Genomic DNA, 14,278 nt, shown 5'->3' with positions numbered 1-14,278 from the left:
GAATTTTTTATGTGAAAACTCTTAAAGCATTTTAAATAAAACAAGTGTTGCTAATATTCTACACCTTTATTCTTCATGTCTATGTATTTGCAGCCCTCTGCCACTACAAAGCTCCGAATTATAGCGTGTAACATGGTCATCCTGGTACCGCGCGCCGCGGAATTTAAATCCGCGCCAGATGCCATGGACGTCGAAGACCCATAGAGGTCTCCGCACCATCGCGCCGTAAGATGTGGCGGCGCACGCCTCCTGGTCCGCTTTTAGTGTGAGGACGCCACCGTGGAACACATGGTCCCAGCGGCCAATAGCGGTGCCCCGATTTCTTACTTAAGCACCTGCCTCGTGCTCAGCCAGCAGTCTAACATCACGTGCATCTCAGGACATATCGCCTCAGACAGCGTATTGACTTTCGTATTTTTATTCCAGTGGACGTGGTTGTCTTGTTTGGTTCATTACTCTGTTGTCTGTTCTTGTTGTGTCGTAACGTCCTCCATTGGCCGTGTACATCCTCTCCTGTTGTGTTGTTGTTCACGGGCCACTCTGCGGGTCCCGCCGCGTTTCCGTCACTACTACCCCGCGACCGTTCCGGTCGGCATTACAACAGTCATGTGTAACAGAACTATGTTGGTACACGGAAAATAATGTGCTATAATTCTGTTTCAAATTTGAAGAGTTTGTCCACACATGGAGCACCATCTCCTTCAGCATGACAATGCCAAATCACACATGAGTGCTGCAACATCTGCAACAGTCCAATGTCTTGGATTCACTGTCATCAGTCATCCTCCAAACAGTCCCATCTTGGCCCCCATCTAATTTTCATCTGTCCTTCTGAGGACTTCATATTAGAGGTCACAAACAAGGCATTTATACTTGGCCCACTGGAGGCTTCTATTACATCTCTGAAAAAGCAGGCTCTGTTTGCTTGGACACTTGTCTCGACAGTCTCCACTTCTACCCTTTTAACTGAACACTCACTACTTGAGTCTGTTGTTGCACACGAGTGGACTACAATGGCACAGGAAGTAGGGTGAGTACACGAGTTTGCAATTATAACTGAGGACTCGCGGCATTGCTGCTACGTACACAACTGATGGGCTTCACAATTATTATTTAGCATCTTCATACATCCGTATTTAAACAGGATGAAGTTGGGACACAGCTGGTATAATTTTTATTAAAAATGAAATTCCTCCAACTGTACTTAACATTTTATATTTACTTCGCTAGTAGTTTCGATGTTGCGTCAATGCCATCTTCAGGCCCGTACACTTTGATGAAATCAATTGTGTGTGGCTCAGTCTAGAAGTCCGCTGTGAGACCAACACGTGGCATGCAATGGGAGCACGTGTTGGTCTCACTGCGGACTTCTACCCTAAAATCTGTTTTACACCAGAGCAGATACAAGCAAACAAGAATCATCAAACAAGAATTCTCTCTAATGTGCAAGTGAACTGCATCTGGCCGTGTTTGCTTTCATTCACTAGTGTTTACTTATGTTCTGGTGGTTTCGTCGTTTTAGGGAACTTTCGAAGGAAGCATGCATTCACTCCACTTCGGTGCCAGTAGTACAGGATTATTTCATCTGCTAACCTGTCTACTTCCTGTTGCTGATATGACTTGCAAGAGCGATGGAGTGGTTCGAAGAGAGTTCAATGTTGCTGATAGAAAAATATACATTTATGTGCTTCTGGGAACCAGAGATGATTGATAGAATACTGCAGAAGCACTCAGTGGTCATACTGGGGAGGGGGTGGGGGGGGGGGGGGGGTGAGAAAGTCAATAAATTCATTAGATGCTTACAACACTGGGAAATGGACTGAATTAACACAAACTCTGTATTCCTTTTTGTTAAAAAGAACAAGGACCACAAATTTCCTTGAAAGTAAACAAGTGCAAAAATGTGTCTATTAGGCTGATTAAAATTAAAAATATACAAAAAGTCCTGATTACTCTTATCACTTACATTCGTGGGAGCTATAATTACATTACCAATGTGTCGCTGTCCATGTTCAGAGAAATCTGAAGAAAAGCAAAAATAATTTACTTGGGGTAATACTATCTACCCTCTAATAAACTATGAAGCAGATTTTATGAAGTAGCCTTTGTGAAACATCTGTGTATGTTTCCATTTGATTAATCATATTTTATTCTTGATGTGCATTGCATACGACACTGCATACATAAGACACTATCTGTGATTTAGCAGATACTGAAACAGAAAACAATCTCTACAGTACCATAAATATCCACAGCTGCCAATAACGAGTGTGTTAACGCTACCCTTTTTTCAGGTTATGTTGGTCATCAGTAATTAGTGAACTGCTTTTAAATTTCCTGTTCAAATGTAATGAGAAGCTAGCACAAAGCGTAAACTGAAATATGCGCAAAGTTTTGAAATATTGCTAAGGAAAGCTGGAGCTGCAATTCAGTGTTAAGGGTGTTACCTCCAAGTATTTTGTGTTTAAGTACAAATTGAGACAACTAATTTTTCTTTTCCAACGACATTTTGATGACTTTATCAAAAACAGTACACTTGCCATACAAAGTAATCCTGTGTGACTATCAAAGTTCTGAACTCTGGCTCCAACTATACAGTGTTATAATGCTGCCTATTAGCACCAAAAAAACAATGTATTATGAGTTCAACTGTTCATATCTTGTGTTGTCTTCCATTCCCTCTGATGTAATTGCTTGTTCACAGATAGAAGCAAATGGTACGGATCACTATCGAATTGTCTGTGAATACTCATTTGCTTGTGTTCACTTCCATTTGCTCCAATGTCTGAGGGTGGTTTGAAAAGTTCTCAAAATCACCACAAGTTGCTAGTGCAACGAGTTGTTCACATGATATTCATTGGACTGTTGCCTGTAAACACATGCGACGTCAGTGCTCTTGAAAGAGAGTTGTGGCAGTGACATGGCTCTGTTGTTCCCATGCAGTGATTTGCAAAGATGGGGGAGGGGGGGGGGGGGGAAATTGATATTCGAGCATTGATTAAGTACTTCGTAAAGAAAGGTATGACACATACAATATTCACAACTGCTCAACTGCTTCAGACTTATAAAAAGAACAGTTACCACATATAATGCAATGTTATCAATTAAAATTGCAACATCATGAAGGAAGCACGGAGCAAATGTCAAATTAGCATGCTTGGACACACAAATGATTAGCATTTTAGCACAACTGCACAAAGTGGGTGGTAGTAACACTATCTATAAGGAACAAGCAAATGATAACCAAATGCTTGCCACAATGGGACATAAAATGATTTGATTTTAAATGAATCACCACACAGGTTAAGACATTTATCCCTCTGGGAGACAAGATGATGAACTTCTGTTTCACAGAATGTGGTTAGCTGCTGATGGATCCACAATCACACCCACTCTTGCACTTCCTTGTCTGACTGAAACCGACATTCACACATCTTTCTTGAGGTCGCTTAAGACGTGAATATTACACAGTGAAAGATCCCGGCTGTATGGGGGCTGTTGCAGCATTTCCCAACCAAAAAGCTCAAGAGTAGCCAATTAGCAGTGTGAGGGTGGGCACTATCAAGCAACAAGACAGTTCCATTTGACAACATTCCTGGGTGTTTTTACTTCATGCCACATCGCAGTTTGTTCAAGGCATCTTCATAGTGCTGCACGCTGATTGTGGTTCCATGCTCGAGGAACTCCATGAGCAGAGACCCTCTGGAGTCAAAGAAGGAAGTCAACATGGCCTTACTGGAATTTGTGTGAACAGCTGTGGATTTCTTTGGCTGGGAAGATGTGGGACACTTCCACTGTTGGCTTTGCTGTTAGCCCTTGGGCTGTCGGATGGAATCATCTACTTACACAACAACACCCAACCCCTCACTGCAAATGTGACAAAGTGATTTGTTTGGGACACTGGAACATCCTCCGTACAGCCGGATGTAATTTTCACATATTTGGCAAACCTTAAGACAGATGAGCGTGGACGTTGGTTTCAGATGGATGAGGAAGTGCCAGAGTGGGTGCTTTGTGGATTTGTGAGTGGCACAACCACATTCTATGAAACAGGAATGGTTCATCTGACTAAAAAACATAACATGTGTTGTTACTGCTTTTGAATGGAACTATACCATGGTCCCACTGTGGTGGGTTTTCAGTTTTCATTTGAGGGCCTCTCAAACATTCTGTATTCAAAAAGCGTGAGATTCTCAGCCAGAAATCATATCTGAATGTTGGCTGTTTCCAAGAAGATCATATCATGTCTTGTGTAAGAAGGAGAAATGTCTATTTACACGTGTCGGAATTCGACAGTAGCAGTATCATGGCCTATAGCAACTGACTTTTATCACTCTGTGTTTAATGGCGCAATGACATGTGAAGCAGCATGAACTTTCAGCATGGTGACCACTGTCACTGTTTCCCTTGAGCAGTAGCAGAGAGGCATGCTGACAGTGATGCAGCCAATGACTACAGTGGACACAAGAATGACACCGCGGCATTTTTTCAGGCAAGTCTTCATTATGCATACAGCATTAAACTGGATGCTCCATTGTGGAGGCTCCGAGAAAAAGGTGGTCAGATTGCATTAGCCATCGTCATATGGACCCAACACTTTGATAGTATTTGGTACAACTGGGTACATGAAACTATCACCTTTGACACAAATAGACAGTAATTTGAACAGCAGCTGTTAGATTTCTGAAATGTATAAGCCCCATTTTTTGAGATCCCTGTGACGTTCTCTTTCAATAGCACAATGCAAGACTGCATGTTGTTTGTGCTGTCCTGACCTAGCTCGATACAGAAGGTGTTTGACCGTTGCCTTGGCCAGTGTGTACAGATCTCTCACCCAATGAAAATATTTGGTCATGGTTCACCACCATCTGACAGACACTATGGTTGATGAACTCTAGCTCAGAGATGAAGCAGCATGGAACGATGTACTTGTACATGTCATACAAGCTCACTCTGACCCAATGTCCTGATGTCCTATAGCCATTGTTGCTGTCAGAGACAGCAGCTCTGTGTTCTAAATGTTAAAGACTGTAAAATCATATATAACCTACACATTCAGTCATGAATCCTTCCTACTTTACTTTATAAGCACAATTAGTAAAATATTGTTATTTGGAATTCTTTCTGGTGTTGTTGTTTTAATAGCCAGTAGTACATATAACATATGCAACTAATTATGTACCTAAGATTACCTTTAGAGAACAGAGGATGGTTCTCATAATAAACTTTGTAGTCCAACATGCGCAACTTTGGACAGGCATCAAGTATGTATGGTTCCATGAAATATGGACATACCCAGACAACTGAAAAACAAAATTTAAGTCTACACAAGACGAATGTCTCAAAGACATCAAACAGAAATTTTGGGAAATGCTCATTTTAATATCTCTTGGCAGAAATTTATTAATACAAAAGCATTCAGCACCAAATTACAACACGTAAATAAACAGAAAATGCTTGAGGAATACTTGTATATGAATTATGAGTTACAGCACAGATGCAGTGTCAGAAGTGCTTTTCTTCCTCATTTGTTTCACTCTGATAACAGTAATGTGGGTCCGACTGTAAAAGTGTTGGTGTGGCAACTTTTCAAAATATGAAATTGTAAACAACCAGCACTATCATGGAAAAAACACCTCTTACTTTCTAATTTACCCTATTTTTGGTTTGTTCCATTTTTTAAAAAAAGTGTTTGTTTGCACAAAAAATACACTTTCTAAGTATTATTACAATATGTTGGTTGGCTAACAATACAAGTCGCTGACTATCAATCCATTCTGTGAAATCCGCACATCAATAGCACTTTCCATTTCTGCAATGTTTGCGGTGAAAGATTTAGGTGATGCACTTTGTATAGGATGATTAGTTGATTTGGGGGAGGGGACCAAACAGTGAGGTCATTGGCCCCATGATCGAGGATGTCAGAAATCAAGGGAGGAACAACACAAACAGCACAGTCCAGTGAAGGAAAGGGGTAATGCACAAACAAAGAAGGAAAAGGGATGTCAGCACAGCAGAAAGAGGACAGAACAAGAGAGGGTGGGTGCGAATGAGGACAGCAAGTGTGCCCCAGAAACACCATGCAAGGTGGGACACCAACACTGTCACTGACCTGTTCCAACATCCACATCATACCATTATCATGATACAAAGGGGACAACACCACGGGAAGAAGACACAAGAAAAAAGGAAACAAAATATCACAACAGATCAGACAAAAAGTTAGGAGAAAGGTGGGGAGAACCTGGTCAGTGTGGAGGCGATGTCAAGGCCTTCATAACCAACACCTACACTAACCAAGGAACGCATACCTGACAGTACAACCCACTTTCACAAAGAAATCAAGGACAGACATAACCATGTCAGGGCCATTCCCTAATACCTGCGACAAGGAAGGGGGGAGGGCACATTTAGTGCAAAGGGCCAAAAGGCGGGAGCAATCCAGCAAAATTTGGTTCACAGTGAGCGGAACCCCGCAACCACAAAGGAGGGGAGGGGTGGGGCCAACTGTGGAGTAAAAAAGCATAGATCAACATAGTATGGCCAATATGAAGATGGCAGAGCATGGTAGATACCCTCCAGAAGCAGCAGAGGGAAGAACACCACATGCTGGGAGTCATGTTGACAGCAAGAAGTTTATTAGACAGAGGGGTAGCCTCTCCAGAGTCAGCCCATGATTGAGCAAAAAGGGATCTGATGTAAAGTCACAAATCCACCCCCGGAGTGGTCAAGGAGAACGAAGGGTAGCTACTCACCCTCCCTCCCCCCTCCCCCTCCCCCAACCAGATGATCACCAAGATCATTAGCCGGTATGTCTACATGGCTAGGAACCCAAAGGAAATCAACCAAACAAGCTACATCAGCTAGACCAGTGAGAAGGTCTTGGATGTCAGATTCCAAGGCGTAGTAGGAAAAAAAACACCGAGTGATAGCCTGAAGGCCACTCACTGAGCCCGTACATAACAAAACTCAGGTAAGAGAGGACCTTTAAAAAAATGGAGGGCCCAACGGATGGCCATCAGTTCCTCAGAAAACACCGCACACGTGGCAGGCAAGAGATGGTGTTCTGACGGGAAATGGACACTATCACAGAGGTCATCAAGTGGCAACCAGTGTAAGAGAAGCAGAAGGGGAGGGGAAGAGAGCGAAAGATCAATGGAAGAGGAAGTGCCATGTGCAGCACTAAAATGAGTTGGCGAACCATCATTAAGAAGGCACAAGTCGTGGTGCACAAGCAATTGGTCAATGAGGAACCACCGACTAGATGAAGAAGCACTGCCCCACAAAGGGTGATGGACAATGAAATCCCCAAGGAAGAGGAAGGGAGGTGGACATTGCTGAAGGAGGACAGTTACGGCAGCATATGTAAATGGTGTGTCAGGAAGGAGACAGACTGCAAACTGTGATGGCAGAGTCCAAGTGGACCCAAATAGCAACGACTTCCAATGTGGTAGGAAGTGGAATCCATAAACAACAATACGCATACAGACTAACATGCAGACACCACCAAAGGCCCTCAAAGGGCCGACCTGGTTCCGACAAAGCATGGAACCCACAAAGGGTCAGTGAGTGAGCATCAGTAAAATGAGATTCCTGAAGGATGACACAAGCTGCCAAGTAAAAGGCAATAAGGCATTGCAACTCTGGGGGGGGGGGGGGGGGGGGTGATAGTAGTATCCATTACAGTTCCATTGAATAATCACAGAGCAGGTATTTAAGTGGGAAGCAAAGGGGCTGGAGCCAATCACACATCACGGGTCACGAACCGTCACCAACGATGACGGGATGACATTTATAAATGTCAAACTCAAGTTGCAAGGGAGAGATGACACCTCTGGAGGCACTGGAGTAGCCCTGAACTGGTACTCTTATTTCTTCTTCTTCTTCTTCTTCTTCTTCTTCTTCTTCTTCTTCCCTTTCACAGGCAGAGGAGGGCAGGATACAGGAGGAGAGCAGGCTTCTGTGAGATCCAGAACCAAAAGAGAGTAGGCAACCTTGGGGCAAACAGACTGTGAGTCCCGTGGCCACTTTGAGTCCTGTGGCTGAGTTGTGGTAAAAGGCCTCCAGCCTGATAGACGCCGGAGGCAGGGGTCCCGGAAGAGAGCCCCATCACCAACAGGTGCCACAGAAGGGAGGCACTTCTTTGATACCTGGAGGGGAGGGTGTGGGAACAGCAGGGGAGGGGGAGAGGAGAGGGGGACAGGATTGGGATGAGGATGAGGGAGGAGGGTGGGATGAGGAAGAGGGAGGAGGGGAAAGGACATAACAGAGGTAAAAGTAGAAGTCATTGACACAGGGTGGAGTTAGTCATATTTTTGACAAGTCTTAGAGTAAATAGACAATCCAGGGACTTATACTCTCGTATCTTCTTTTCTTTCTTGTAAGCCAGCCAATCTGGTGAGCATGGAGAGTGATGGTCATGACAAGTTACAAACACAGGTGGTGTAACACAGGGGCTCCCCTCATGGTGCGGGTGTCCACAGTCACCACATAGAGGGGCCACCATATATAGTACAGACATGTCCAAAATGTAAGCACCAAAAGCACCTCATGGGTGGCAGCACATGTGGCTTCACATCACACTGGTACCACATAACCTTCATTTCCTCTGGGAGGGTATCTCCCTTGAAAGCCAGAATAAAGGCACCAGTATTGGTATAGTTGTCCTTACAACCTTCCTCCACATGTTGAACAACATGAACACCCCATTGTTCCAGATCAGCCCAAAGTTCCTGATCTGTTTGAAAAATGAGGTCCCAATGAAAAATGATCCCTTGGACCACATTCAGAGACTGATATCACCAAGATGATTACAATCAGAAAGAGCTACAGATTGGGTAGCATAACAAGCTTTTATCAACAGGGAACCCAACTGTATCTGAGACACTCCACACTGCCAAACTTTTCTTTGATATTTTCCACAAAAAATAGTGGTTTTGTGGAGATGAATGTGTCCCCATCCATCCTAGTACAGACCAGGTAGCGGGGAAAGTGTTTCACGTCAAGCTGGCGAGCCTTGCACTTGTCCCAGAATGTAGCAAGGAGAGGGAAGGCCAAAGGGTCATAAGAAGCAGCATTCAATCCGTTACCTTGAAGAGATGGCCTTAGGAGCTGTGGCCAAATTTTTGGAGCTTGATACACTGCACGCAAAAAGCATCTGCCCTGATACCACCCACTCTGATCAGGGGCTCTTCACATGGGTCCCACCCAGCCACAGCAAGGGCTGTCTTTCACCGTGGCCATTGCTGAAAGTTGCAATGATCTGGAATGACAAATAACCAGTCCTAGACTTACAGGTGGAGGCAACAGCTCAGGTATCAGAAGTGCGATCCCTGTGTTGTCAGGGCGATGAGCCAGATGGGTACATAACAGCCCCACCATACGGATTGGCTACACATGTTGATGACATAGTGGGGTGGAGGAGATGGCTATAGCAGAGAAGAAAGAGGTGAAGGAAGGGAGTAGAGCAACTCATGCCATAGATGCTAGGGAGGGAGTTCTTCCCCACATGGCTCACACTACAGACAGAAAATTTAGAAGTGAAGGTCAAACCCCAAAGAGGACCAAAAATGCCAAAGAGGATGAAAGAGAAAAGGCAAGGCAAACGAAACCACAAGGAATATAGGAAACAAGGTGGACAGCCACATCAACATACTTAAGAAGACCGAGGAAGGGGGAGGAGGCGCAGCGCAGAAGGAGTGAGGATGGGGAGTGAAGGGCACGGGGAGGAAATGCAGCCCGGGAAGGAAGAAGAGGCTGCAACAGCTGTGGACTGTGTTGGTGCCATGCATAAACACACGAAAGAACTGTGAGCCCTTGGGGAGTTCACTCAGTATGCACTATATCATACTTGCATACTGCAAGACTGAATGCCACCTGACAGTGTTACAGGCATGTCATGTTGTACGAAAAGTTTATAAGTGGAGCAGAGATAAATAGGGTATCATTCTACTGACAATAAAGGAATGTGGAAATCTTTTGAGATAAGTGACTGTGGCAAAGTTCAGATTGATATGGTCTGGAACCTGGAAATGAGCATATAAGAAAATGGCAAAGCTGGTTGGTTGTCTGTGAGCTACTTTCATGAGCATCTACTGAAAGTGGTTGAAGGACGATGAAACCACGAGTAGATGACCATGTGTTGAAATACGGATGTCGGAGACTTGCTCACTCTGTAGCCGGTAACCTGCAGCAGATCTGATGACACAGTAGAATGCTGGTCCAGGCACAAGTGTTTCGGAGCACACTGTTCAGGGCACTTTCTTGAACACGGGGCTCCATACCGGGTGACACCTATGTGTTCCCATGTTGACCCGACATCTGCACGGGGCTATTGAGACTAGAGTGTGGATCATGGAAAAATGTTGACTTGTTGTGTGAATCCCATTTTTTCTTACACTAACTTCATGTTAACATCTGAATATGCCATCACCCAGGGAAACAGCTGCTCGAAACACATACGGCACCATGAATGCAGGATGGTGGGGGTATGCTATGGGGAAATTCACCTGAGCTTTGATGACAATGGCACATTCCAGCAGGATAACTGTCCACTTTACAAGGCCAAAAGTTAGTTACAGTGGTTTAAGAATCATGAAGTGAATTCATTTTGATCTCTTGGCCACTAAATTCACATGATCTGAACTCACACATGATCTGAACACATCTGGATGCTATCGGGCATCAGCTCCATCCCCACAAATCCTCAACCAGTAATTCATGGGAACTGTTTGACCTGTGACTCGCGTGCGGACATCTTGTATCACATACCTCCAGATCGTTCAGCATCACTTGTGCCCATATGGCCACTCCGAAAATATTGAAACCACTTATAAACTATTCTAATCGAAGATACAGAGTCACCATAATGTTTATCAAGCTTCTCTTTAGTCTCCTGAGGCGTTTGCCTTTCATAAAGTAATGTTTAATCACCACATGAAATTCTTTTTCGTACATTTTTTGACAATCACTCGACTTTCTTGATTCACACGAATGCCAAACACAAAGAAATAGACCAATATAGTTGAAACTTGGTGTGCATTCTTTCCAAAGATGCAACTAACTAAACATGACCTCGATATGTGCCAGTGGTGCCGTCTCTCGGACTTGACACGGACTTTTCAAGCACCCCTCATATTTCTTCACATAGTCCTCAGTTTTAAATTAATGAAAAGGACACATTGCTACTCACCATATGGTGGAAATGTTGAGTAGCAGAGAGGCACGACAAAAAGACTAATAAACAAATAAGCTCTTGGCAAAAAGCACACACGCACACAAAACACACACACACGCACACAAAACACACACACTCGCACACACACACACACACACACACACACACACACACACACACACACACACACACAAAACACACACACGCACACACATATTTACGAAAAAACACAACTCCCACACACAACCCAAGGCCAGACAGAGGTATGGCCTTGGCAACCAGGCAGTGGTCATTTTTGTGGGAGTTATGTGTGACAATTATTGAACTATTTGAAATAAAATCATCAGAAGTTATGACAGAATAATTGGTGCGATATTCCTTGATGGCAGGGTGACTACCAAATAGTACATGAAGGTTTTGGAAGATGATTTCACCCCCATTACCCAAAGTGATCCTTATTTTGAAAAGATGTGGTTCATGCAAGACGGAGGTCGACCCCATCTTCGTAGGAGTAAATTTGATGCCCTGGAGGAGCACTTTGGGGAACACGTTCTGGAGTTGGACACGAAATTGAAGCGTCACTCATCCACCAGTGTCAGCCCAGATTGCAGGTGAATATAAGTTTAATTTAGTTTTGTTTATGTATTTTTTGTAATATTTGTAATGGTTGTGAATTGTCTAAAGTTTGTATTTATTTTTTATGTTTCATGTACGGAGAGGGCGGCACAACGAACGGAGACAGCATCTTCACTGCCGGTACCAGAGAGAAAATTGCTGGCCACTATATGTCGCGGGTCGACAGCCAAAGAGCAACAGAAGATCCTGAAACCGAGTTGTTGCGACGTACTTCTAAAAATTGAAAATTAAGAATTTGTAATGTTTCTACAACAATGACGTCATAGAAAGTTTAATCATGTTGTAAATGTTCAGTTCTATCTTGTCAAGGCTCAGGTTCACGTCTATATGTACAAAGATAATAAACTAGTGGATGCTACTGAAGTTTAAATACGTGTTCCAAGAATTTATTTATGAAGAATTATCTTAAGTAATTTATTTGACAAGATTATTAATTTTGACAACGTTCGTTGCGAGTTTGAATCTCAAAACTTTATTCAATGTGGTTCTAATATCTATTAAAGCAGATAACTTGCATTAATATAATTTCTGAGGAGAAACAAACGACATCTAAATTGAAAAAGTTTGCGCAAACCAATTGGACTGAGTGACGTAATTCTGCGCATACGACTCAAATGATGATGTTTTAATTACAGTTTCGTTCAAGAACCATTCAGAGACAATTTAAAAAGAGTTTAAATAATTTTGAAGTGTGTTGTAACTGATGTAGGTGACAAAGTCTGCACATGGTCATATGTCAAAAGAAAATCATTTATACAAAACTTACGTTGTTACACTACAGTTCTGGCTCTGAGGTACCAAGAGGCCACTGCCATGGGGTACGACTGGTTGCCATATTCTCCGGATCTGAACACATGCGACTCCTTTTTGGGGGGCTGTATTAAAGACAAGATGTACAGAAATAGCGCCAAAACCCTTGCCGAGCTGAAAACAGTTATTCAGGAAGTCATCGGCAGCATTGATGTTCCGACACTTCGGTAGGCCATGCAGAATTTTGCTATTCGTCTGTGCCACATCATCGTCAATGAGGGCAGACATATCAGACATGTCATAACCTAAATCTGAATATCTGTAGTGACATTTTCATGTTGAATAAAGTGTACACCGTACTTCGTAACTAATTTCTAATTTGCTGTTTTTTCACATAGTTCAATAATTGTCACTGTGTGTGTGTGTATGTGTGTGTGTGTGTGTGTGTGCGCGTGTGTGTTTTGTCTACATCAGTAGAAGGCCTTTTGCCTGAAAGCTTACTTGTCTAGCAGTCTTTTTGTTGTGCCTGTCTGCAACTCAAGATCTCCACTATATGGTGAGTAGCAATCTATCTCTTCCAAATATCAGTTCAGTATCTAAATATTTTAATTAACAGTGAGCTGACACTAAAAATCATTGTGAAATGGACAGAGGTTCACCATTTCACCCACATTCCTATTTTCTGTTTCTTTGCTTCACATAATGGTTGAAATATACTGCATAAGCACTTTGAAGTACATAATGAATTGGAGGATATATATCTACAGACAGAAAAAATATGTTATATCATAACATTATAACCTATAATAAAGTGCCTTTGAAACAACAAGACAAATCAAAAGGAATGAAATTTACCTTTAAACATAGGGTTTTGCAGGTGCTCATTAACTTCCTGATGCAGTTTGCGCATCTCATTGATAGAGTACGCCAAAGGCTCCATTCTGCCACCAAAAGGTGGGTCAAGTACCAATAAAATGCCATCATTGGCGTCCGTTAGTAAGAAAGGCTTCAGTACTTCTTCCAAGCAAGAGGAGTCAAAGAAGTAGTTGTTAAATGAATTGTACCAGCAGAATTTATCTCGACTGTGAAAGCTATGCTGAAATTCATAAATAAACTATTAATAAAATAAACATTTAATGCCCACGATACATTTTAAAATAAAGTAATACCTTACAATCAAATATATGAAGATTCTATTCTTCACATGCTAATCTCTGACAAAATCTCATAAGATTTTCACAGGCAACGTGAGCGTAGCTCGTGGCTACATGGAAGCCTCTTATCTCATCAAAAATGATATCGTAGAAAAAAGATATCATTAATCAAACTTTTATCTAAAATCATCTGCTCAGTTTAGTAGTTCAGATATTTAATCATCATGGCATACCACACCAAATAACTAACAGATAGTGCTGTTAGTTCTGTAATACACCAAAGAAACAATAAATGGTGTTATCAGTTTCGTTTTTTTTTTTTTTTTTTTTTTTAATTCATTGACGTGTATTTTCAGAAGTTTGAGTCAGCAACAGAATTAAGTCCCACAATCTTGTCTTTATGAATAGAAACAAAGAACGAACGTATTTGGATGCACGGATTTCATTTTGTGTATTAAAAACTGAATACCATTGCTTTGCTTCTTTCAATAGGTTTTATTTATATTCTTTGCAAGGAAAAATGAATTTATTAAGTCTGCTTTATGATTTTGGTGCCTATTCA

General features: G+C 42.4%; 1 protein-coding gene across 1 annotated transcript in view; it reads right to left on the bottom strand.

Moving 5' to 3' along the window:
- The window catches only part of LOC124788312 (rRNA N6-adenosine-methyltransferase ZCCHC4), a 73,856-nt gene that overhangs the window by 25,647 nt on the left and 33,931 nt on the right, over positions 1 to 14,278 (bottom strand). The window contains exons 5-6 of the mRNA XM_047255547.1: positions 13,418 to 13,658; positions 5,193 to 5,303 (exon numbers count right to left, since the gene is read on the bottom strand). Coding sequence (XP_047111503.1) covers positions 5,193 to 5,303; positions 13,418 to 13,658 — 352 coding nt within the window. The remainder of the gene's footprint in view (positions 1 to 5,192; positions 5,304 to 13,417; positions 13,659 to 14,278) is intronic.

The sequence above is a fragment of the Schistocerca piceifrons genome, chromosome 3, assembly GCF_021461385.2.
Source record: "Schistocerca piceifrons isolate TAMUIC-IGC-003096 chromosome 3, iqSchPice1.1, whole genome shotgun sequence".
In the NCBI taxonomy this organism is placed as follows: Eukaryota; Metazoa; Arthropoda; class Insecta; order Orthoptera; family Acrididae; genus Schistocerca; species Schistocerca piceifrons.
The sequence above is the reverse complement of the archived record's forward strand: the minus strand, read 5'-3'. Positions and strand labels throughout refer to the sequence as shown.